Source organism: Amblyraja radiata, chromosome 16, assembly GCF_010909765.2.
Source record: "Amblyraja radiata isolate CabotCenter1 chromosome 16, sAmbRad1.1.pri, whole genome shotgun sequence".
Taxonomy (NCBI): Eukaryota; Metazoa; Chordata; class Chondrichthyes; order Rajiformes; family Rajidae; genus Amblyraja; species Amblyraja radiata.
Window position 1 is genome coordinate 14,711,197 of NC_045971.1, and position 25,098 is coordinate 14,736,294.

A 25,098-nucleotide genomic window follows, 5' to 3' on the forward strand; every position below is an offset into this window, starting at 1 on the left:
AAAGGAAGTGAATGGCACCGTTAATTGTTGGTAAAGTAATTGGTAATAAGTAAATGACAGATATATTAAGGGATAGCACCTGAACATTAGAGACAGCCTGTTAATGAGGGATGTCACGATGCCTTTCACTTATGGAACAGTGGAAACTTAGAATTTGCTTTCCTAAAGTGATGTTTGGACAAGAAAATTTTGAAAATGTCAAAAATGTGGTTGGTGTGATTTTGTTAAGCAGGGGTGTTAAGGGTTACTGAACTAAGTAAGGCCTGTAAATGGATTTACATTATAGATCTGTCAAAGTCTAATTGAATGATAAAATAGATTTAATGGTCTGAGTAACTTCCTTTTCCCGACGAAGATGAAGCAGATCAGAGGAGTCAGTGCTTTTATACACATTCTGTCTGTTCTAACCATCTATTTCAGGCTGAAGCACCATGCGGCTCTACCTTCTGTTTCTCCTCCTCGTGCAGGGCTGTGGCCTTGTTGTTGGCAAGTTCGATGACTTTGATGACACGGATGACATTGTAGAGTACGACGACAATGACTTTGCAGAGTTCGAAGACGCAAACGAAGATGCCGCCGAGGAGGTCCTGCAGAAAGTCACTACTGTACAAGATGACGAGGAAGAGGCAACTGTGGAGCTGGAGGATCAGGAGGATTTTGAGGACCCAGACTCAGTAGGAGTAAGTGTGCTACCACACAGCAACCAATTAATAGCTATGTCTCCAGCAGTGGAGACTTCTGTTATTGGAGGAGGGTTGGGAGCAGTACTGTAGAATGCAGCACAGCATCTGGACTTTATGCCTATAAAGACACCCACTATATTTTTATCCACATAACAAGCTCATTGATCTAATCCCAACTGTCCCTATAATCTTAATGTTCTAGCAGTTATCTGTTTCCTTTTTGTGAACACTTTCAGCGATGGCTTGTGACAGAGAATTATACATGCTCACTAAAATTCCATCTAACCTTTTACTTTTGATTATTTTAAACAAATATCCTATTGCTGATACTTAAACGGATCTGTCACGTTTCACCTTGTAATTGTGAACCTCTTCAGCATCCAAACCCTATTTTAAATGAATCCATCCTCCACCTAAAATAGTCTTAAGTAACATGACCATTTCCTTACTGCTGCTCAGCTCAATACAAAAGAGGGTCTGAGTGGACTTTCTATTTCAGGTTCCAATGCTAGGGTGTTACTTCACTATCACACAAATTCCATTCCTTCCAGTCTCTCTGGGGTATTAATTGTCTGGCCAGGTTGTAGCCTTTTTTCGTTAATTGCCTGATCTCTATTTTAATATTTAAACTCCGATTGTTTTTGATTGGTGTTATTCTCTGCATTTTCGTATTGAGTTTTCACTTGGACAATTTTTCCACCGATTGCTGACCAATATCATTTTAATACAATGTTGTCCTGTTTGAACTCTTGCAAGGCTCGAAATTAACAGTTGCCCGGTTGCCAATGGCCACCTAAAGTCCTGCTGGGCAGCCTAAAAGCCATGTCATTTTCCCCTGCTTGGCACTACAGATACTGGTTTATACCGAAGATAGACACAAAAAACTGGTGTAACTCAGCGGGTCAGGCAGCATCTCTGGAGAAAAGGAATAAGTGACGTTTCGGGTTGGCGGCGGCGATGGCTAGTGCGGGGTGACGGAGGGTCGGAGCGAATGATGGGCCCCGCAGTGCGGCGGTGGCGGCTCCACCCATCCATCCTGTAGTGATCACCCCATTCATCTTTTTCTGATCCCACCATTCATCCTGTACTGCTCTCCCCCATCCATCCTGCACTGCTCCCCCCATCCATCCTGCACTGAACCCCCCCCATCCATCCTGCATTGATCCCCCCCATCCATCCTGCACTGATCCCCCCCATCCATCATGCACTGAACTCCCCCATCCATCCTGCACTGATCCCCCCCCATCCATCCTGCACTGATCCCCCCCCATCCATCCTGCACTGATCCCCCCCATCCATCCTGCACTGATCCCCCCCATCTATCCTGCACTGATCCCCCCCATCTATCCTGCACTGATCCCCCTCATCCATCCTGTACTGATCCCCCCATTCATCCTGTGCTGACCCCCCCCCCCCATCCATCCCGTACTGACCCCCCCCCCCCCCCCATCCATAATATGGAGTATCAGTACTGTAGTTATTTAATGAGCAACATTCACAACTATGGATTTATCCAGGTTTTACTTCTACAGTCGGTCATATACATCACGAATTTGGTCAGGAGATAATTCAGTTGAAATTTTAACATTAATTCTGAAGTGGGAATGATGGAAACAGCGTTTATCAATAATTTTTTTTAAATCTGGTGCGTACAAACTGGGTATCTTCATTGCTGTTCACAACACATACATCTAATCTGAATGTCCGGTAATGTGGCGTCTTGACACCTTTAAACATATTGCCAAAAGAACATTTGCTGCAGTTGTGTCCTTTGGCCATCTATTGTCAGTTAGTGTAATGTTTAACCTGTCAGATGGGTATAGTCGTTTTAACAGCTATTATCTTAAAATGAGTTTAGAAATTTCCTTGCAACCTGCATATTTTGTTGTGGATAAATTATGTGGGAAGCAAGAGTGTTTCTGTACCAATAGCAATAACGACCCATGCTATGGCCATGTCATGATAATTTTCGGTCCTTCACAGAAAACATGCTTGCATCAATCTGTAGTGTGCATGGTTAAGCATATATGTTACAATGGTCCAGGATTTATTGACACAGGTTGATCATACGCTGAATAATCCAACATTTTTGTTTGGAAGTGGAAAGAAATAATATAAATTGCATTCATTGCAACGTGTAAAAAGAGTTGAGATACTGTATTATAATTTTGCTGCATGCCATTGTGGTATATATCATGTCTTGATTGGTGAATATGTTTAGTTTGTGACTATTTGAAGCAGAAATAAAATGTGAATGCTTCATTGAGCATAATTCCGACTGGTAACTACGCACTTCGTCTGTGCACATTATCGCACGCGTCATGCAAGCCGTCTTAAATGACCACCTAAACTCATTTGGCAACCTAAAAAGCTGCCGAGGTTGCCCGGCTGGCAACAGGGGAAAAAAGTTAAGTGAGAGCCCTGTCTTGACCTTTATACCTCATTATTGCACGAATCCATACACCTGTGTGTGTTTTCTCTTTCAAGCTAATCATAAATTATTCATTCATTCCAATAGTTTAGTTTAGAGTTACTGCGCAGAAACTGGCCCTTCGATCCACCGAGTCCGCACCGACCAACGATCCCCACACTACTCGCACACACTAGGGACAATTTTACATTAACACCAAGCCAATTAACGTACAAACCTGTACGTCATTGGTGTATGGGAGGAAACAGAAGATCTTGGAGATAAACCACACAGGTCGCGGGGAGGTTGTTCAAATTCCGTACAGACAAGCACCCGTAGTCAGGACCAAACCCAGGTCTCTTACGCTGGAAGGCAGTAGCTCTACCACTATGCCACCGTGCTGCCCCAACACCCCAGCCCCAGCATTTCACGCAGAAATCTTTTATCAAATCTGAGGAAAGGAATTTGAGTCCCCTTCAAACATGTTCCTCCATTCAGTTGGATCATAACTGATCTGAGCATGATTTTTTAAATTCCACCTTTGCTTCAAAGGGGAAAAAGCTGCTTATTTCAGTTGTTAAATTATCAGGAGCGACAGCCCTTTGAAGATGAAATCACGAAAGTTGCTGCAAGTGTCTGAAGCACCTCTGATCGGTAGTGTAACTTATTGGTCAGTATTGTGTTCAGAAAGCTGTGCTTAGTATCTACCCTGTCAGATGGCTGCTGCTTCTTGCGTATGGCGTGCACAGCCTATAGTTGTAGGTCAACTTGTTTTATTTGATCTATTTGTTTGTGCACGTCGGGTTGATTGCATTAGTCGAAACAGGGTGGACCACGCAAAGGTTTCAATCGCCCAACCCTGTCAGATGGCTGAAATGAGGGCACAGGATGAAACGGTGTAGAGGAAACCTTGACTTGCTAACTTTGCATCTGAAGCTGGAACAGTGCAAAGGCAGCCTTATTTTGTCCATCTTGTGAACCGTTGGGAGTGGGTGGGGGGGGGGAAATAATTTGCTAATGGCGCATGCAATCAGCTTGTGATCTAACGTCACCGCAACTTCGGGAAATGGCCTGCAGTGGCTTTGGATTGTTTGATGCGGAACTAGATCAAGAAAAATGCCATGTTTAATTTCTGATCTTGTCAGAAGCAGTGACAGAAATAGTTGTCCTATTGGTACCTACATTTTGAAATAGGGAAATTGATAATTCCCATTACACTTCACTATCCCCTGAATATAGTGCATGTCTAATCTCTAAAAAGGTGAAAACTGAGAGGTGGTCTGCCTGAGATGTATAAAACGCTGAAAGGGTTTATTAATAGGATGGATTGCAGAGATGTTTATACTTGAGAAAAAATGCAAACCCTGAGTACAAAACGTACTCTAAATGTAAACAAAAAAATCAACAAAGGAGACCATCAGGAACTTTTGCTGCAGAGAATGATGAGAATATAAATTCCGTGTCAATTGGTTGAACAAATGGCACAGATGCATTTAAGAATAAACTAGATTGCTATGATGGCAAAGGTTAGGAGAATATATTGATAGAATTACATACAGTCAGTTTGAAGGTGCCTTAGTGGCGGATGAACTTTGCAGATACCAAGTAAATCAATGGTCATTTTCATTATACCTTCTTTGCAAACTTGCAGGCTTTTATTAAATAGCATGTGGAAGCTTTGTGTAGAGTTCAAAACAGTTGTGATTAAACAGCCTCGTTGTTTCACATGAGTTATAAGATCTATGAGGAGACATTGTGTTATGCCAAATGTTGAATCACAGTCTAAGAAGTCCTTGCTTTTACATAGCACCTTTCACGACAGACGTCCAGAAGTGTTGCAGTCATTTGTCTTTTTGATGTGCGGAAATTGTGGTATCCAATTTGTGTGAAACAAGTTGCTTGCTGAGGGATAAATATTGACTCTAGATCACCTGCCTGTGTGCTTTGAATTTGTGCCATCCAATCTTTTGCATCTTCTTGAGAGAACAGGAGGGGTCTTGATTCTCCAAAGGTCAGTGTCCCTCAGTACTGTACTGACTGTCAGTTTGGATTATGTGTTGAATTGTCTATGGGACTTTAAATCAATGCCTACCTCTGGAGAGAACTACCAATAAACTAAGGTGCAGCTAGATCACTCATGATCTGTTATTAAAATTGAGACTAATAAAATGTCACTTTAAACCAGTTCCACTATTTGCTGGGTTTGATTTGTTGTAATTTGTGTGATACATATTTTTGCCCTTGTGTTTACGCGACAGGAAGGAGATGCAGAAGGAGAGCCGTTCGATGATGAAGAATTTGAAGGTTATGAGGAAGCAGACAGACCTTCCAGCAGAAGCAAAGATCCAATTAAAATCGTTAATGTAAGCACGCAGTATTAATTACACTACATTTTATCATCTACTGCTTACAACATTTGGGCATTGCTCCAGGGTAGCTCAAGAGACAAAAATGCATTTCAGTCCGGTATCGAATTTCAGGAGCTGAGGTGCTCAGGCTGGATTCCCAAGATGTCAGCTCATGTGTACTAGGACAGCATGCATGATGGCGGAAGAATAGCCAAGAATTCTCCTACTGTCCCCACCATGCACCTTTCCCTTTTTCTTCACTGAGCGGAGTATAAGGTGCTGAGAGCCAGTGGCAGAACTTGTAGTCCAGTGCTGGTGGTAGCAGCAGGATATATGCAGCTAGGCTTTAGACTTTAGAGATACAGCCTGTAAAAGGGCCCTTTGGCCCACGATGTCCGTGCCAGCCAGCGATCACCCTGTACACTAGCACTATCCTACACACTAGGGACAATTTACAGAAGCCAAATAACCTACAAACTTGTATGTCTTAGGAGTGTGGGAGGAAACAGGAGCACCCAGAGAAAACCCACGCGTTCACAGAGAACATATAAATTGTGTACAGACATAACCCGTAGTCAGGATTGAACCCAGGTCTCTGCCGTTGTAAGGCAGCAACTCTACCGCTGCGCCGATGTGCTGTCCACACTGAGCTCGCAGAGGAATTTAGTGCTATGGGGCATCTTGTTCTGCATGAATCAGTTGGGCTAAAGGGCTTATTTCCAAGCTGTATGATTCTAAACAGCATTGTCCAAGGACAGCAGGTACAAGACCCACACTCCTAATGTGCAAACTGCAGAAATGACAATACTGAGCCCGAGAGCTAGGCTTCCATGGTGAGGGGAGATGTGGGGACAGGGTCCCTTGGAATACAGTATTGGAGAAAGCCGTCTTTAAAAATTAACGGTTAGGTTGTTCAGAAAGTAGCAATCTGTTCATGCAAGCTTAGTTTAGAATAAACCTAAAGACTGGAGAAGGAACCCTGTCTCAAGTTCTTAGAGCCAAGGAAAGTTTGGAATTTCATGGATTCTTTCAATGCATGCTTGTGTAGTGTACAGAGAATGTAGTTACTTGAAGAGATGATGCAAATCAAGTTAGGGACATGCTGCCATAAGGATACTGTAATTACAATGCTGGATTCATTTAATTTTGTTGAATTAAATCATGTTTATAACTGCTTGACTTCCAGGTTCCTCATCATCTACAGAACAGCTGGGAGAGCTACTACCTGGAGATTCTGATGGTGACAGGCCTTTTGGCTTACATCATGAACTACATCATAGGCAAAAACAAAAACAATAGACTGGCTGCTGCTTGGTTCAACTCTCACAAGGAACTGCTGGAGGGTAACTTTTCCCTAGTTGGTGAGTCCCCGATTCATTGATTATTTTGGGATGTGGTTTATTCCAAAGACGGTGTCTGGGGTCTGTAACCGAGAGTGTTCTCTACCTGCATCTATGGTAGTTACATGGGTGTTATTCTTAGTCTATTACAGCAATTGTGTATGAAACTGGAAGCCATATTGACCCTCTGAAGAAATATCTCGACCCACATGTTCTCCAGAAATGCTGCCTGACCTGCTGAGTTACTCCAGCACTTTGTGTCCCTTTAACTACTAAACTATCTTTACTTTTCAGTGTTGGGAATTGCGCTGGAATTTATTTTGAGTTGCAGTGTATAATAGTTTATTTTCTGTTTTGCACCGTAAGATGCAGCAGCTGATGTAAGTTCTTTATTTGCAGGGGATGATGGGGTTAATAAGGAACCCACCAGCACAGGGAAGCTGAACCAGGAAAATGAGCACATCTACAATCTGTGGTGCTCGGGGAGGGTATGTTGTGAGGGAATGCTAATTCAGCTGAAGGTGAGGACACTACTTAAATTTAGCCTCAATAGGGGAGAGTTAGAAAATCTGTGAATAAACCATTGCATACGTTATGGGTTCTGCCCAGCTTTAAATTTGTGTCATGTACAAACGGGTAAGTGGTGAAGAAAGCTGGCGGAGGGAGAGTTGTGCCCTTTACAATGTGTCACCAAATACCCCCGGCACACTTGGCAAAGGTTAAATGGAGTAATTGCCTTGTATTCTTCCATTAAAATGTATAAGACAAGTACAGCATGAGAGAAACTAATTATGCACCACATTATCGCACTCCTTTGACCCCATACTCCTTTATTTCAAATAAATCATAGTTGTGACTTTCTGGTAGTTGGATTAGATATTCATGCATTGGAGTTCAATAAGAAGTTGGAGTCTGGCAATGGCAGTAATGCCTACACTGCCCTGTTGAGTTGGGACAACCAAAAAAATGTATTTGTGGTTGCCTACTTTTAATTTACTGGGCCTCTTGGATAAATCTCAAGTAGCTGCGTACCAGTATATGGCCTTAAAGTCCAGGAAATCATGTGGGAAGCATGTTAAAAAAATAATGAGAAGAATGCTATTTCAGTGCAAGTGTTTGAAAAAGACATGAGGCAGTTCCTTGGTATTCTGTTAAACCTGTGGCATGTTTTGAAGTTGCTAGAACAGAACTGAGCCAGTTTAATATCTTATTCCTAAGAATGCTGCCACTCTAAAGGCAGTAATTTCTCACTGCTGACCTAAGATGATATCCCTGACATGGGAGGAGGGTTTTCATTTTATCCCTTGGGGCTGAATTCAGACAGCTGTTAAAAGAAGTCAGCTTTAGTGAAAGGATGGAATGCTAATAGGTCCACTGCTTGTCAGCATGTAGCTCTGCCAGACTACAATCAGAGTAGGATTTAGAGATTGTGAACTGCCAATTCTGTATGAAATATCAGTTTGTAATGGAGCAAAGAACTGCAAATGCTGCAGTTTGTAATAAGAACAGGGTACATTGGAGCCAGTATTTTGTCAGCATTTGAAAAAAGAAACCCTTAGGTTTCAGGTAAAATCATGAGTGTTCCATTTCAATCAACTAATGTCTGAAGGCTAATTGATAAAGTGAAAATGTGTGCTGCAAAAAGTTGAATAAATTGGGAAGCAGATTACACAGGCCACTTCCTAAGGATTCCAGTTGTAAGGATGTTTGTGATGTTTGCCTTGAAAGCAATTGCATCTCATTGTTAAAGTAGTACTAATCCCCATTTTCAAATTGTGCAAGGAACAAATGTGGGGAAGATGTGTTTTTTTCCTAATGAAAATACCTTTATGTAATCTTTTGCCGTTTGCATTTTGTTTTTAGTTCTTGAAACGGCAGGATCTCCTGAATGTACTTGCAAGAATGATGAGACCTGCCAGTGACCAAGTGGTAAGCATAATATTAATCTTTAATAACATATTTATGGTTTCTCTATGATATAGATCAAAGCAAAGTTTTCTAGGGTCTCAAAGCTTAGATAAGATACTGTTGTCAGTTGCTTAGGGAAAAATTGTTAGAAAGGAATTCCATTACAGTAGCTTTTGAATCAATGCCAACTCTTCATTCACAAAATCTTTCTCCAGATCTCCCAGAGAACAATGATTTCCAATGCCCATTAGGCTGCATCATCCACTGATAATACTCCGCTATTTCAACCTATTCCCCATCTATTCCAAAATCAAAATCTTAAGGGTATTTAAGTTTCACACTGATCTTTAAATTTAAGAGGATACATTGAAAAGCCTTTGGGGCGGGTGGGGGATGTGCTTAGGATCCTTATTTTTTATTAAGAGGCACGCAGTACCATTGTAGGACAGTTATGTTAAATTATAAATCATTAGCTGAACAACACAGTGTTCGATTCTGGGTAATATAGCATTCACTAGAAAATATGCCACGGTCTTAGAGAAGCAAAAGAGTTAAGAGTTATACCGAGGAGAAAGGAGCAGATAATTTGGCAGACTGGAGTTATTTTCATTAGAGTAAGTAAAACTGGACATCTGAAGAATTCAAAATCTTCCAATAGTTTCAATACAGTAAATATGGAGAGTTTTACCTGAAGGCTGATTGCTTAAACTGTTTGGTGAATGCACCCGTAGTGGTGTGGAATATGTTATTCCATGGTGTTACACAGGCCTCAAATACCTCAATTCTATCATTCCTCCTCCTTTCCTTAACTGACACCCTTTTGACTCGATTTCTTCTCTAGCTTACTCTGCCCATCTGCCAATCAATTTTCCTTCTCCTGTAACTACTTATCACTTGTAAAGCTTTGCCCCGTGCCCACCTCTTCCATCTTTCTCCCGTTAACTGTCGGAAGCAGGGTCCCGATTAAAATGTCATCTGTCCATTCCCTCCACAGTTGCTCCCAAACCAACAGGATTTCTCCAACACTTAGCATTTTCTCATGATTCACGCATTTGCAGTCTCTTGCGTCTACATAGAAACATTCCCTTTGGCCCACAATATCTGTGCCAACCACCATGCCTGTCTATATTAATCCCACTTTCCTGCATTAATTCCATTTCACTCTATGCCCTGCTCATTCAAGTATCTATCAAGGTACCTCATAAAAGTTGTTACAGTTTCTATTTCCACTGGTTCATTCCAGAGTTGTGATCTGCAAGATACCGTCTGAAAGTATTCGATGATAACCTTAAAACAAATTGTATAAATATGACCCACATCAGCATTGAATTATTTGTTTCCATGATCAAATTGAATGGCAGTGCTGGCTCGAAGGGCCGAATGGCCTACTCCTGCACCTTTTGTCTATTGTCTATTGTTTGGTTACATGGTTTCTTTATTTTGCACCACTGTAATGTTGCTTCTTTCTATCCCTATCATAATCACGAAAGATTAATTGTATGACACAGTCTGGTGGGAAAGAAGAGATTACATTACATGACCAGTAATGAGTCAGGGCTAAACTAATAATCTAGGGGACCAAATTCAAATCTTACCACTGCCGCTGTGAAATTTAAATTCAATAAATAACCTGGAATTTGGCAAAACAACAACTCGTCTTACCAACGGCAAACATAATATCTGTCAAGTCTTCTAATGTTTTTGCAGATTCCCCGCTTGAAAGGGATTTGATTTATCTACCCCGAAATCATGAACTGGATTCACTCAAACCAAACACTTCTTTTCCACCTTTATTATTTTCTCCTCCTTTTATTTTGGCAGATTAGTCTTTAGCAGTTTTAGTCTTTACCAGGTGGAAAACCCCGGCTGCTAATCGGGTCTGTAGAAAATCAGTCCTGCTTGCCTTTTCTGGCTATCGCGGCAGTCTTTTCGGACAGTCCTTTTGATTTACTGTTCAAGTTTTGCCGCCCGCAAGTCTCTTCCGTCTTCTTCCCTGGCTTCTGGTGCTGTGTGCCCTTTTGACCCCCGGGCAGAACTCAGCAGGCTGGGGTTCCGCCCACTTTAATCACTGTCTCGTGATTTCAATGTAGCATTTCTCTGCACCTGTTCTTTCATTTCAGTTTGACTTGACACCTCCCACTCGATCTTCCAATGGAACCACTTGGGAGATCGACGCTTTAAAGTCAAACTTTGAAGTCTAGGTTTGAACTTGGTCTCCTGATGCATTTCTGTCTTGTTCTTCTACTGGAAGTAAGCCAACCAGCCGCCTAACATCCCTGTGAACAGTCGTGGCTTGGATCCTCTCCTTCCCCTGAGTGGAATGCCTTGCCCTTCCTTTCAAAGCCTTTGTCAGAGGAATGGAGTAACTTGGAAAGATCCGTACATTAACGTCTCTCACGATGCCTTTGCGGTCTGGATTGGAGCTGACGACTCTGCCCAGCTTGAATTGCCCCCCTCAGTGCATTTTGGTCACTTAACCAGACAATGTCTCCGGCAGTGACATTTCTCTGAGTGGTGTGCCACTTGCTGCTTCCTTTTATGACCCAAGCCTTTCTTCTCATTTTAAGCAAGGTCCCAGCCACTCCGTCATGACTCTCCCTGTGAGCCTCCTGAGCTAGCAGCATGGACACCCAGGCCTCAACGAGCAGGATGGGAACAGCAACTTTATCCTCTTCAAAGCTCTGCACTCTACCACCACAAACCATCAGCCCAGAATCTTGGTCTTTATAGGCTACCAGTCGATCTGTTGTGGTGCTTGGGAAAGTTGTGCCCAATTGCGCAGCACCAAAAATGTCTTTTAGAGCATTTTCTCGTTCTCTTACTGTAATGACTCCTGTCAAAGAGATGGCCTCCCACTTTGGATTGTTTAGGGCTTTGTTCTTGCCAAGAAACCTCTTTGCTGCTCTCCAAATCCATGCGACTGTCTTGATCAGTCGAGTTAGAATGCTGAACCGCTTGACATCAACAAGGTTCTGAATAGCTGACCCTGCAAGTGGTCTCTTTGGGTTTGTTGGTTCCGGTTCTTGGTTCTCTACTTTGGCTCTTGATAGTGCTGCAACAAAAGCTTTCTTCTGTAACTTGTTGATGTTCTCTCTGGCAGTGGCAGCCAGTTCTTTAGCTGATTTTATTGGCCACTCACTCACAGGCAATACCAGGAACTTCGGTCCATTTTGCCACTCCGAATACTGATCAAGGTCTTGAGGGCTGGCACCTCTGGTGATTACATCAGCGATGTTTTGTGGGCCAGGAATCCACCGCCAGTCCTGAATGTTGGTGCTTGTTTGAATCTCTCCAATCCGATTGGCGAAGAATGTCTGAAATCCGTAGCTTTTTCGCTGCATTGCACCAAGAATTGTTTGGCTATCCACAAGATGATACCACTTCTCCACTTGAATTCGACTATGTAGCTCAAAATACTTCTTTAAGCATGAGGCGAACACTGCTCCGCACATCTCTGCTTTATCAGCGTCTCCTCTGTGGTCCAAGGGAGTTAACTTGGCCTTGGATTCCACAAGTCTGACAATTGGGCCATGGTCTGAATCCCTTCTCAGGTACATCACTGCCCCGTAGGTGTGCTCACTTCCGTCAGAAAAGGTGATTCCCAAGGGTTCAGTTGCGGAGCAAGAGGGAGTCAGTGCCCTGACGAACTTGACTTTTCCAAGTTGTACGTACTCTTCAAAGAGCTTAATTGCATCCTCCCTGAGTCCATCTGAGAGTGCCATGTCCCATGTGTCTCTGACCGAACAGCTTCCCTCTTTTGCTTCTTGGAAAGCTCTGCGTACTAGAATCGCTCCCTTTTGCTTAACAGGAGCCACTATGCCGATGGGGTCATATCGCCCTGCTACCTGGCTGAGAAGCTCTCTTCTTGTTAGGGGATTTGGCGTCTGAGTTTTGATTTGCTCTTGTAGAAGGCCTTGACCAAGCCGCATCTTTTTCTTTCTCTTGGAGAAATTGATTCCCACCATAACGTGGAGCATGTCCTCTTCAACAATGTAGCCCAGACCAAGTGCCTTGTTATCATCATCATCATGCATTTGGTTTGGTAGGATCATGCATTTAGTTTTGCTTTTCTTTAAAGCATCACTGTCCTCCTTCCTCCCACTTTGGCCAGACAGAGCCCAAGGCTTGAGCTCAAATCCACCAGCTTTTAGGATTCGTTCCACATTTGCTGTGATGATTCTCAACTGGTCGAGGCTGTTGTGAGATGTGAGGATGTCGTCAACATAGCTGTCTTTCTGGAGTACTTGCTGCTCATCCTTGAGGTGGGTAAAAGAAGGAAGATTAGCAGTCTCACGCATTGCCAACTGTGCAATGCACCCCGCAGGTTTGTCTCCGATGTTCACTCTTGTGATAGCATACTCTCCCAGCTCCTCGTCCTCGGAATCTCGCCAGAGGAATCTGTGTAAGTGTACTTCACGGTCCTCCAACCAGACTGAGTTATACATCTTCTTTATGTCTCCCAGAGCAGCATAGATTCCGCCTCTGAATCTGAGGAGGACAGGCGCGAATTTGGTTGAGGACGTCTGGACCTTTCATCAGCAAATCATTTAAGCTGACACCATTGCACTTTTGGCTGCTGTTCCACACTAGTCTCACTGGGGTTGTGACAGAGTGGGGGTTTGGAGCAATAAGGTGACTCACATACCACACTGGTCCCTTCCAGTTTGCAATCATGTCTTCGGACAATTTGATTGCAGCCTTTCGGTCTACCATGTCGTGCACCTGAGCTGTGTAGGCACTTTTCCATTCAGGTTCTCTGGATAGCTGGCTCTCCGTCCTGAGAAATGTGGCTTCCACTGTCCTTTTATTATTTGGTAGAGAAGCTGGGTCTTCCAACCAAGGATAGCTAGCATGCCAATGTGGGTCTTTACTGTGACGGTCTCCTGTTACGTAGGTGAGGCCTTCCCTTACCACTTCGAGCTTTCTCTCTTCAGCAAGAGTCATTTCTTTTCCGCCTGGCTGGCAGTTTCCACAGCGGCAACCCCCGCACTTTGGCTCGCATGCTGCTCCAATGCTATCCCACTTCCACCAATCCAAGAAGTCCCGATTGGCGGTTGATGTGCGCGACTTCTGGACTTTGACGGCGACCTGTCCGTTTGGTGAAAGTTCCTCAGGGACTGGGGCAGTGAGCTCCTCGTACTTTAAAGCAACTGCTCTCATTGATCTTGCGAAGTGTGTTTTGGACATGTGGGCTGACATGGTAAGCTTCTCAAACAGCTCAGGATGACAACCTCCAACAGTCTTTCCCAGTGGTCCATCCCACAGAATGAGATCTCCAACAGTTCTAATCTTCTGAGGCGCTAGCTGACCTTCTCTATGGCTTATGAGCAAATGTATCTCTTTTGGTCTCACAGGTTCCTCAAGTGGGACGTCTGGAAAGAACTTTTGCAGCTGCTGTGGTGTCACATGTTTGTGAACATCTGCAATGCTGTCCAATCCATAACAAACTAACTGGTGCGACTTGAGTGTGCCCTTGGGAGTCTACACTCGGATCTTTAGAAGGTAGCGCCTCGTCTCTACGTGGACCTTCATCCCCCCCCCCAACTCCATGGACGATAAGCGTGATGTCTTCACTCCTAAGGTTCAGTCTACTCGCAGCCTTGTGAGTTATGTAGTTGGTATCTGAAGCCAAGTCAATTAATGTCCCAACCTTTTGTCCAGCATTTGCTACGACCTCCAGAAGCATCATAATCACTGGATGCTCTTGCAGTCCACCTTCCTTTAGGAGGCTTGGCTGATGCTTTGCAGTTTTGGCGCCGACCTGTAGGGGGTATGGCTGCCTAGCCTGCAGCAGTCTGTTTTTCATTTCTTTTTTCTTATTTTTAGTTAGTTTAGTGTTTTGTTTTTAAGGAGTTCTAGTTTTTTTATGTGTGGGGTGGGGGGGGGGAAGGGGGAAACTAATTTTCATGGTCCCTACCTGGTCGGAGATGCAGCTTTTCTCCGGGCTGCACTTTCGACCCGTCCTCGCGGCCTACCAGCGGGCCTGGAGCGGTATTTCCTGAGTGGACCGCCCGGAGCATCGACATCGGCGGCGGCGGCTGCGGAGCTGCGGGTCCGAGGAGCGAGGGGACCGCCCGGAGCCTCGGCATCGGCGGCGGCACCGGCATCGGTGGCGGCAGAGCAGCGGGTGTGAGGACGGCGGTGCAGCGCTGGAGCGCCATTGCGGGGCGGGCGGTGCCTTGCCTGGGTCGCCGCGCTGGAACTCCAGTGAGCTGGGACCGGCGTTAAAAACATCGCGGAGTTACGGGCGGCGGCGCTGAACTTTACATCGGGAGCCTGGGATCTCGCGATGAGATCGCCAGTTGAGCTCCATTCGGCGCGGCCTTGTCGGCTCCAGAAGCCACGGTCTCGAGGGTTCCCAAGCCGCTGAGAGGACTCTCCCGACGCCGGAACATTATCACCCGGCGAGGACGGCCTGGAACATCGGGCCTCCGTAGAGGCAACTGTGGAGGCCTCAATAGGCCCGACTATGGGTGGACATTGGGGATGGGACTGGACATTGTGCCTTCCCCCATAATGGGAACCATTGTGGGGGGATGTTTTTATGTTAAAGCTATTTATTATTGTTATGTTTGTATTCTTTTTTATGTGCTGCATTGGCAAAAGGACTTTCACTACATCTAGGTGTATGTGACAATAAATCAACCTTTGACCTTTGTTGAAGGCTCTTGATGCAGTGTTGGAGAACACATCTCGGCATTGTTTTGCCAACTCTGGTGGAAGTTTGCTGAAAAACTCCTCTTGGTCCACTGTATATTTCTTCTTGCCTTTATCTTCCTCTGGACCAAATTTACTCCTTCTCTGATCCACACTGCTTTTCCTCATCTCATAATTGGGGCACAGATAAAAATGATGCTCAGGAGTCTGTTCATCCTTGCAGATTTGATTTTTACACAGATATGCAGGTTTGCAGTATGAGCCATCATCATGAACTTCAAGACACTTTTTGCATGCTCCCAACTTCTTTACTGCAGCTCTTTTCTCTGTCAGCTTTAGCCCTCGAAGCTGCTTGCAGAAGTACAGCTTCCTTTTATGCTTTACGTCACCACAGACTACACAACTTGTGTGGTCATTTCCTGACTTGGTAGACTTGGTTCTGGCATGTCTTGGTTCAGTCCGAGTTTCCTTTCTACTCGGCTCCTCGTCCCTCAGTTGCTCGAGCTGTTCGTATATGCTCTCCTGCTCTTTGAGAAATGACAAGAGACTGTCAAACCGTTTCTCTGGTGCCACAGCATTCCTCTTGTCAGCTACATAAACCAGCCATTCCTTCTTGAGGGTTTCTGGAAGCTTGGTTTCAATTGATTTTGTCATCAGTTGATTTTTAATAGCGCCTGTGTCTCTGAGATAGCTCAAGTCCTTAAGCGCCTTTTCCACAGCTTGAATTAATTCCACTATTTTACGTGGCTGATGTCCTCTGACAGGTGGGATTCTCTGAAGCACCTCCACTATCTCAATAGCAATAGCTGTTTGATTTCCAAACCGGTTTTCTAGGACACGAAAGATATCATCTGCAATGTTATAACTTGTGAGGCGGAGGTCTCTTGTAATTTTGTCCTCCAGACTGTCCAGCAATTGAACCTTCTTCACCTCATTTGATCCAGTGGGTTCACCTTGCTTTTGCAGTGCTTCCCAATCCTTCCTCCATCTATAAAAGTCACGCTTGTTTCCAGTAAACTTAGGAAGGGCCGTGGGTCTCAGTCTGATGGCTGGTGAAGGATAATTGAAAGCATTCGCCGCTTGTGCTAATCCTTCAGCGTCCTTCTTTATTCTTGCCTGTATGAAGTCAGCCTTCCTGGAAACCAGCTTGGGGACGAGAAGCTCGAGTGTTCTTAGGTGTTTCTGGAAGCTCTCTTGCTCATCCAGAGGGACCCAACGTTTCCACCGACTGTACGTCTCCTTTGCAGTCTCTACCAGTTTCTGCAGGTGGTTAAGCATGAATTCATATGCTTCTTGGTTGCTATTTGATGGTGCGGTGGCAGCAGCAAGTTCACATGCACCATCTGCTGTCTGTAGTGAGGTGGATAATTCAACATTTCCAAAGTTTGCCCATAGAGTGTCCTGGATGAGCCCTTTGACCTCTTTTAGTTTTGACTCACACTCCTTTGCAGTCTTTGCCAGGTCGGCTTTTTGCTGTTCAGTTAACAGTTTCCTCATCTGCGTCCAGCTCCGCCTCCAGCTCTGCAATGAGTCCAGCCTCCACATCGTCATTGGCTTCCATGACTTTTTCGGCCTCCTGCATGAGTTTGTTGAAATTATTCCTGAGCTCCTCTTTAGACATTTCTTTATGGTTCCTAATGATGCTGTTAACAAGGCGAGAGAATGCCCGTTTTGCTGTTGTCCTCTCCACCTTGAGCTGCTCACCTGACTTTCCAGTAACTTCATCAGCCATGATTTATCTTGACTTAACTGTCTCTTTTCCAGGTTTCCAGATCTCCTGGTCACAACGGTTTTTCACTGTCAAGTCTTCTAATGTTTTTGCAGATTCCCCGCTTGAAAGGGATTTGATTTATCTACCCCGAAATGATGAACTGGATTCACTCAGACCAAACACTTCTTTTCCACCTTTTTTTATTTTCTCCTCCTTTTATTTTGGCAGATTAGTCTTTAGCAGTTTTTAGCAGTTTTAGACTTTACCAGGTGAAAAACCCGGCTGCCAATCGGGTCTGTAGAAAATCAGTCCTGCTTGCCTTTTCTGGCTATCGCGGCAGTCTTTTCGGACAGTCCTTTTGATTTACTGTTCAAGTTTTGCCGCCCACAAGTCTCTTCCGTCTTCTTCCCTGGCTTCTGGTGCTGTGTGCCCTTTTGACCCCTCTCAGCAAGCTGGGGTTCCGCCCACTTTAATCACTGTCTCGTGATTTCAATGTAGCATTTCTCAGCACCTGTTCTTTCATTTCAGTTTGACTTGACAATATCTACTAGATTCTTTTAAAACCCCACCTGGTTCACCAATATTACTCAGAGGAGGAAACCTACTGCCTTCACCTGGTCTGGCATCATTGTGACTGTACTTATTTTGACTCTTCAGTGACTTCCACTTTAATACCATTCAATTACACCGTTTATTTTCATCAGAATTACTGCAGATGTTAAAAATGACAGCTCACTACCTCCTTAAAAGCAGTTAGAATGAGCAGTATATTACTCACTTTATCATCATTCACAATGTAATAATCAGGCCTGTCGCTTAAATTTATTCCAACATACTATAATTTCCAGATTATCTCAGGCCTTCTGCAAATGCACACCGTTATGCAAGTTAGATACCATTTTTGGAGGAACAGAAATCCATTAGTTGACTTTCCAGATATAAAGACTCTTTTTGGAATGTCTATACAGATTATTTTAGATTTCTGTGGAACATGCAGTATTTTGCGTTTTGTTAATCTCATTATATTATCTATTTTTGTCCTTGTCCAAGTTTCTGCCTTTTAAAACTCTCGAGCAAGTACTCCATCCAGAATTATTATTCAGCATCAAAAAAATATCTTCCATTACTAACACAGTAATTTGTGAAAAGTGTTTCTTCCTGAACAGTCTGATGTGATACATTAATTTTCCAACCCCACATTCTGAATTTCTCCCATCTTTTTCGCCTCAGTTTATTGTGCTCATTTTAGTCTTTCAAAAGTAGAAATTAGAGTTTGTTGTGATTCCTTCTGTAGCAAATCAAAGTAACCATGAATGAAGAAGATATGGACACCTATGTATTTGCCATTGGGTCACGGAAGGCCATGGTCCGAATGCAGAAGGAAATGCAGGATTTGGTATGTATTTGTACAAGGAATAATGGACAGTGTCTGTGGCTGCTGCCACTAATGAGCAAATTGTTTACTATGGTCCATTCCCAGGCGATCAGATTCTTACTATTGCAACAAGCATTCTGCTTGGTGTTCTATGCACAACGTAGTACACTATTACTGACATTCGATTGATAGCTTTTAATCTTCTGATAAATAGATTTATTATCAATACAATCAGTTCTGCAGATGTGGCTCAAAGACTGATAAATTGTGTTAAGTGAATCAATGATGGTCAGAATTTGAGCAATGAATCTGATCCAGTCACCAAAGGGAAACATAAGTAGGCAAATTAATAGTTGTCTTTAATTGCAGGAGGTTTTTTAATATAGGAGCTAAGAGGATACCTTTAAACAATTATGCAGGGCCTTTGTGGCACAAACCTGGAATATTGGGTACATCAAAAAATTGTAGATGCTGGAAATCTGAAATAAAAACGGAAAACGATGGAAATACTCAGCAGATCAGGCTACATCTGTGAGAAGAGAAACAGGGTTAACTTTCATGTCGAAGTACCTTGGTTGGAATATTGCACGCTGTTTTGGTCTTCATATCTCAGATGACATACTAAGCATAGGGAACCAAACTGCACTCACAGGGCTTTTGTATGAGGGGAGATTGGATCGATCAGACTTATATTCACTCCAGTTTAAACGAATGTGAGAAGATCTAATTGAAATGTACAACATTCTGGTGCAGCTCAACTGGCTGGATGCAAGGAGGATGTTTCACCTTGCTACAATCTCCAGGACCGGCTTCAGAAAGCGGGATAAGTCATTGAAGACTGAGGAGAAATTACGGCACTCACAAAGTGGTGAATCTATCTACTTTTCTAGAGAGATTGGAGTCATTGAATATGTTTAAGAAAGGGTAGATGCATTTCTATGTACAAAATATATCAAGGGAAATAGGGAGAGTGCAAGCATGGTATTAAGATATTTTTCCTTTTCTTTTCTGACATTTTATAAATACTATAAAAATTATATTATTGAATGGTAAAGCAGATGTGGGAGCCTTGATCAGCACTTCTTAACATTGTAGCATAACAGGAATTGAATAGATTCCTGAATACCTGAATGTTTTCCTTTGAATTAGAGAATGGAAATCATTGAGCTAGCTGCCCTTCAATAGTCTCTGCCACTAAATGCAGATTTTAAGCAGGTTAATACATGCAAAGATACATGTTTGACAGGTGGAACCGATTGCAGAGTTTTCTGTCACACTATAACCATTGCTGGAAATAAAAATATGGACTGTGGCCTTTGATACTAATACTTAAATAAGGGCAGGTGGTGTGAGCATATTCCTGATTATGTGCAATCTCCAGTGTTTTTAGTGGATCGAAAGACATTTGGACAGATATATAGATAGGAAATGTTTACAGAGCTGTGGGCCAAAAGCAGGCATATGGGACGAGACCATGCTTGGTTAGCAAAGACAAGGTGGGACGAAGGGTCTATTCCCATGCTGGATACCTCAGTAACTCTAATAACTTACTGCTGACCTTCCAATCTTTTAACTGGAGCACTATTTCTTGCACATATGGTCACAGTTAGAATACCATCTGCTTTGTTTTCAGAGCGAGTTCTGCAGTGATAAGCCCAAATCAGGGATTAAGTTTGGGCTTCCTGATTCGCTCTCTATCCTGTCTGAAATGGGTGAGGTCACCGAAGGTATTTTGGACAATAGGGTGAGTATGCTGAAATGGGCAATGAGTTGAACTTGTGTAAAAGCTAACAACATTTCTTATCAAACTCAGTCTTAGTTTGAGATTTGCTCCCAGAGCTCAGCTATGCATGTACACATCTATGTTCAAGTGTGTGTGGTATTATTCAATTTTATATTGATGCTCTGCACAATTACCTGAGATAAGGACGAAACCTTTGTGACCACCTTTAGCCAGAAATGTCAATTAGATATTCCATCTCTCCTTTCTAATAATAATTATTATATATTTTATTGTCATTGCACATAAGCACAACGAGATTTGGTATGCAGCTTCCAAACCGATGTCATAACATAAATAACTAATAAAATTTGGATTTAGATATTGATATCCCGAGATTCTCCTGGGATCTCTACCGTCAGTGAAGCTAATCTTTAAAAATTGAAAAGGCTTTGCAAAGTGAGATAGGAAGAGCTCAGAGCCAGCATCCTCTTGTTAGAGTGAAAGGCAAGGCTGGTAAGATTGGGGGATCTTGGCTGATGAAGGATATTGAGGACCTGGTAAAAAAAAGGTGGCAAATGTTAATTATAGGCAGTTGGGATCCATCAAGTGCCTTGAGGAAAATAGTTGATGTAGGAGTACAATAAAGATGGAAACTAGGGCAAAATGAGCCATGGTATATAACTTAAAGAAAACTCAAAACATTCTCTAAGTATGTTAAAAGAAAAAAATTAACTAGGGAGATAGTAGGTCCCTTAAAGATTCGATGTAGTAACCTTTTTTTGGTACCCCATGCTGTGTAGCTCTATGACACGCCTTTTCTTTCTGAACCTAGATGGTGCACTTCCTTTCAAATCACGCCGATAAGATAGAGTCTGTTCATTTCTCGGACCAGTTTTCTGGGGTGAAAATTATGCAAGAGTAAGTGTCAATAAGATCTGCATGACAAATTGTGCTTAACGTTTTGTAATAATCAATTATTGCCATTGGGAATCCTGCTTCAGTAAAGATTGTTTTTTTTAAGAATTTTCATTGAAACACTTTTCTGGGTTAGAATTTGTAGTTTATTTTTGCACTGGAGTGGAACAAGATTGTGTATATTATAGCAAAAAGTAAACTGATTGAACTCAGTGGGCCAGGCAGCATCTGCAGAGAGAAATGGATGGTTGACTTTTTGGGTTGGCACCCTTCATTCAGACTAAAGGAGTCTAAACTTTAGAGGAGTTTTGAAGAGGGGATATATACAGTATAAAGAGGCGAGGGTGAGAACTGGCAAGCGATAGCTTGATCCAGGTGCAAGGGGAATGAATGACAACTGTTTTCAGAAGGGGAGGGAAGGGCGAAGATAGTGGCAGAGGCAGCGAGGTGATAGGTAGAGACAACTGGCTTCATGTGGTGGAATCTGATAAAGGACAAGTAGAACCAAATAAGAGAGGGATGACAGGCTGATGGGAGCAGTGGGTGAGAGTATAGGGTACCCAATGGGAGGATCTGCCGATCAATCTCTCCTCACATGATCCGTCTGTCATGTGCCACCATTTGCCCCACTCCTCTCTTCTTAATATTGGCAATCTTGCCTGTCTCCCCTCTACTCTTTCAGTCCCGATGAAGACTCCCAACCAGAAGTGCCATCTGTCCATTTTCCTGCAGTCATGCACACTTGAGTTCCTCTACAAATGTATTTTTCGCTCCAGATTCCAGCATCTGCAGTTTCTTGTGTCTACATTATTTGTATTGGGGCCATGGAAGTGAGATTTGTTTGGAGCCCAGGATTAATAGATTTTCCAGCCTGTGGGTCTGGAGATATCTAGCAAACTGTCAGAACACACATTTGCAAAGCTGCGTTCCATGATCTCTGCGTCTCTTTATGAACATTTCTGGCCTATGAATATTGCCTCTTCCTCGTAGAATTATTGGTGTCAGTAACTTCTTGGTTTAATAATGTAATAGTCCCTACATGATGTAGATGATGGCTTCCCAGCATGATTTGTTGCTGAGGGTACGGGTCATCTTCTTCATGCGTATGGCGTGTACAGCCTAAAGTTGTAGACACCAAAACACAACATCTAAATGTTTATGCACGTCGGGTTGCTTGCATTAGTCGTGACAGGGTGGACCACGCGAAGATTGCAATCTCCCACCCCGAGGCCACGGTGCACTGTTCATGCTCATCACATAGTTACAGAGGTCTCTGATACATCCTCTATCTCTGAAATAGACTGATTAGTGGTACAGACATGGTGGAAAAAATACCTAGGTTCCGAATGACTCTAGGTGCGTGTGTCAGACAAGTGCAGCATTGGGCTTGGCTGTAATCCAGCCCATGGTCTTTATTTGGAGATATGAAGTACAGGAGTATGCTGTTTGTCTGAAATCTGCAAGGAAACATACACTCCTTTGCGAACAATAAGATGGAATAAACTTCCTCTGACTAACCTCTAACAAAAGTGGAATATTAAACCCATGCTGGAGCACTTCCAGTGGTGGCCTCTGAAAATGTTCCTTGAACCTGCTGGTTTCTTCCAGGTTTTGGGATGGAAGGCGTAGTGAGGAGGTGGTGGATTTCAAGTGGGCCAAGTTAAAACATTTGTTTTAATAGTCATTTTTTAATTCTTTGTCAGTGCATAATAATTGCAATGCTTAATTTGTTGACTGCCTGAAGTCAAAGTTGGTTGAATTTCTCTTTTCTTTTTTTATTCAGAGAGGGTCAACCCCTCAAGCTGCCTGACACTAAAAAGACACTACTGTTTACATTTAATGGTAAGTGGGGTAATTTTTATTGCCATTGATTCACATAGCTGGGAGCGAGCCTCCATGCTCCCCTGGATCGGGAGATGTTATGCATGCTCGGTGAGTAGTGTGCTTCCATGCCACTGTCAACACAGCTATGTTGCCTGTGACTGACTTGGATCAGCTGAATTTTAGGGTGTTACAGACTCTGAAGATGGCCATCCTGTAAATACAGTAGTATAAAGAACTGAGATGTCAGGCCCTTGAGAAGCAGCCAGTGTCATTTCATTGAGAGCTGGTACAGAGACAGCACAGGAGCTGGCCCAAGATTTGCATGTAAAACCCTTAAACAGTCCAGATGTGATCCCCACAGTTGCTATAGCCTTTAACTGACCAAATGTCCCATCGACCTCTGGACCTCTCTGCACAGCCTTCCTGTGAAGCAGAGTAGTCCATGAGGGACTTTTCTTTGGGTAGCTGACCCAGCAGTCCTGTTGCTACACTCCCTTGATGGGTGTTAAGAGTTCACACAAAGGCATTTTTAACTGTTTCTAGATTTAAAATAGCATTTTAAAATGGACTAAATGGATTTAAAAATACTACTTTTAGTTTAAATGGTGATTCAACAAAAGCTTTAATATTCAAAAAAATAAAGAAAGCATCTTCACTTTATGAACTGCTGGCAAAAATTACACTTCAGCCAGTGATTTAGAAGAATGTGGAAAAAATCCGTTGGCCCTGTCCTGAGATTAAATTTGACCAGTTTTCTCGTCTTATTTTTGTATATGTAACATAATTTATTGTGATTGAGCTTGGATTGTGTATCTGTTTCCCCGCAGTGCCTGGAATCGGCAACACTTATCCAAAGGACATGGAGTCCTTGCTACCATTAATGAATATGGTTATTTACAGCATTGACAAAGCAAAGAAGTATCGTCTCAACAGAGAGGTAAGAGTACAGTGCATCATCTTTGCTTATGTCTGATTTATCTGCAGATCAAAAACACTCAATGGCCATCTGTTGTACCTATTTTAATGCAATGGGACCAACTAGTAAGATAAATGAACTCAAAACCTTAATTAACACTTAGAAGACATTTGGACAGGTGCATGGATAGGAAACTTTTACAGGGATATGGGCAAAACGTAGGCAAGTGGGACTACTGTAGGTGGGGCATCTTGGTCAGCACAGGCAAGTTGAGGCCTAAGGCAAAGAGTGGTCATGCTACATCACTGGCCGACTGGATTAAGGTAAATCCAAATGTGTTTTATGTATATTAAGGACAAAAAAGAATAACCAGGAAAAGAGTGGGGACCTTTAGGGATAATGCACAATCTGTGTGTGCAGCTGGAAAGTGTAGTTGAGATTCAAAATTAATACTTTTCATCGGTATTCACAAAAGAAACAATTGGCAGTCACAGTGAAAAGGAAAGTGAAATGCAAATGTATAAATATAGAAGTATTCGATGTCTTGGTGTTAAAAGTAGATAAACCCACGGGACCAGGTGAGAATTATCCCAGGCTCCCATCAGTGTAATATATGTGACGAAGAAGGTGCACGTGTCTGAATCATGCATTCTTCTCCACTACTCCCAAAACAGGGTAAGCTGAAAGCTGATAAAAATCGTGCTCGTGTGGAGGAGAACTTTCTGAAGATGACGCATGCACAGCGTCAGGAAGCTGCTCAGATTCGCAGGGAGGAAAAAAAACGGGCTGAAAAAGAAAGAATTATGAATGAGGAGGACCCAGAAAAACAACGCAGGCTTGAGGTACGGAATAATCCTGCGTTGGCAATTATGTGATCAGGAACTAACCAGTGGTATCTCTTAAACCAACCAAGGAATGTCAGCAGCAAGGAGAGTTACTTGGTAGGACGTAAAGGACATCTTATGTTGACGTTGCCCATCGATTCTGCGGAGGTTGCATTACACAGTTCCTCGTGTCAGTGCTTACAAAGTAGGAGCAGGAGCAGCACATTCAGATCCTCAAGCCTGCTCAGCCATTCAATAGGATAATATCTGACTCATTGCAATCCTTCCTCTGCAATTCCGCCAATTCCCTGTGAGAATCTTATCTCCCTCTGCCTTAATAAAAACATTCAAAGAAACTGCTACCCCTGCCGTTTGAGGAAGCTGTAAAGATGCAACCTTTGATAGAATACAGCTGAACTCTGCGTTAAATGGACAACTATTTTTGAACAGTAAAAGCAAGTTCC

At 43.1% G+C, this 25,098-nt stretch overlaps 1 protein-coding gene across 3 annotated transcripts in view; it reads left to right on the forward strand.

The window, feature by feature from the left end:
• The window catches only part of ccdc47 (coiled-coil domain containing 47), a 36,688-nt gene that overhangs the window by 7,514 nt on the left and 4,076 nt on the right, over positions 1–25,098 (forward strand). For all 3 annotated transcript variants that reach the window (XM_033035160.1, XM_033035162.1, XM_033035161.1), the window contains 11 exons: positions 421–680; positions 5,352–5,456; positions 6,628–6,802; positions 7,181–7,302; positions 8,645–8,710; positions 18,352–18,453; positions 20,066–20,176; positions 20,988–21,073; positions 22,854–22,912; positions 23,722–23,831; positions 24,485–24,652. In XM_033035160.1, the coding sequence (XP_032891051.1) occupies positions 432–680; positions 5,352–5,456; positions 6,628–6,802; positions 7,181–7,302; positions 8,645–8,710; positions 18,352–18,453; positions 20,066–20,176; positions 20,988–21,073; positions 22,854–22,912; positions 23,722–23,831; positions 24,485–24,652 (1,353 nt within the window). In that variant the 5' untranslated portion in view covers positions 421–431. The remainder of the gene's footprint in view (positions 1–420; positions 681–5,351; positions 5,457–6,627; positions 6,803–7,180; positions 7,303–8,644; positions 8,711–18,351; positions 18,454–20,065; positions 20,177–20,987; positions 21,074–22,853; positions 22,913–23,721; positions 23,832–24,484; positions 24,653–25,098) is intronic.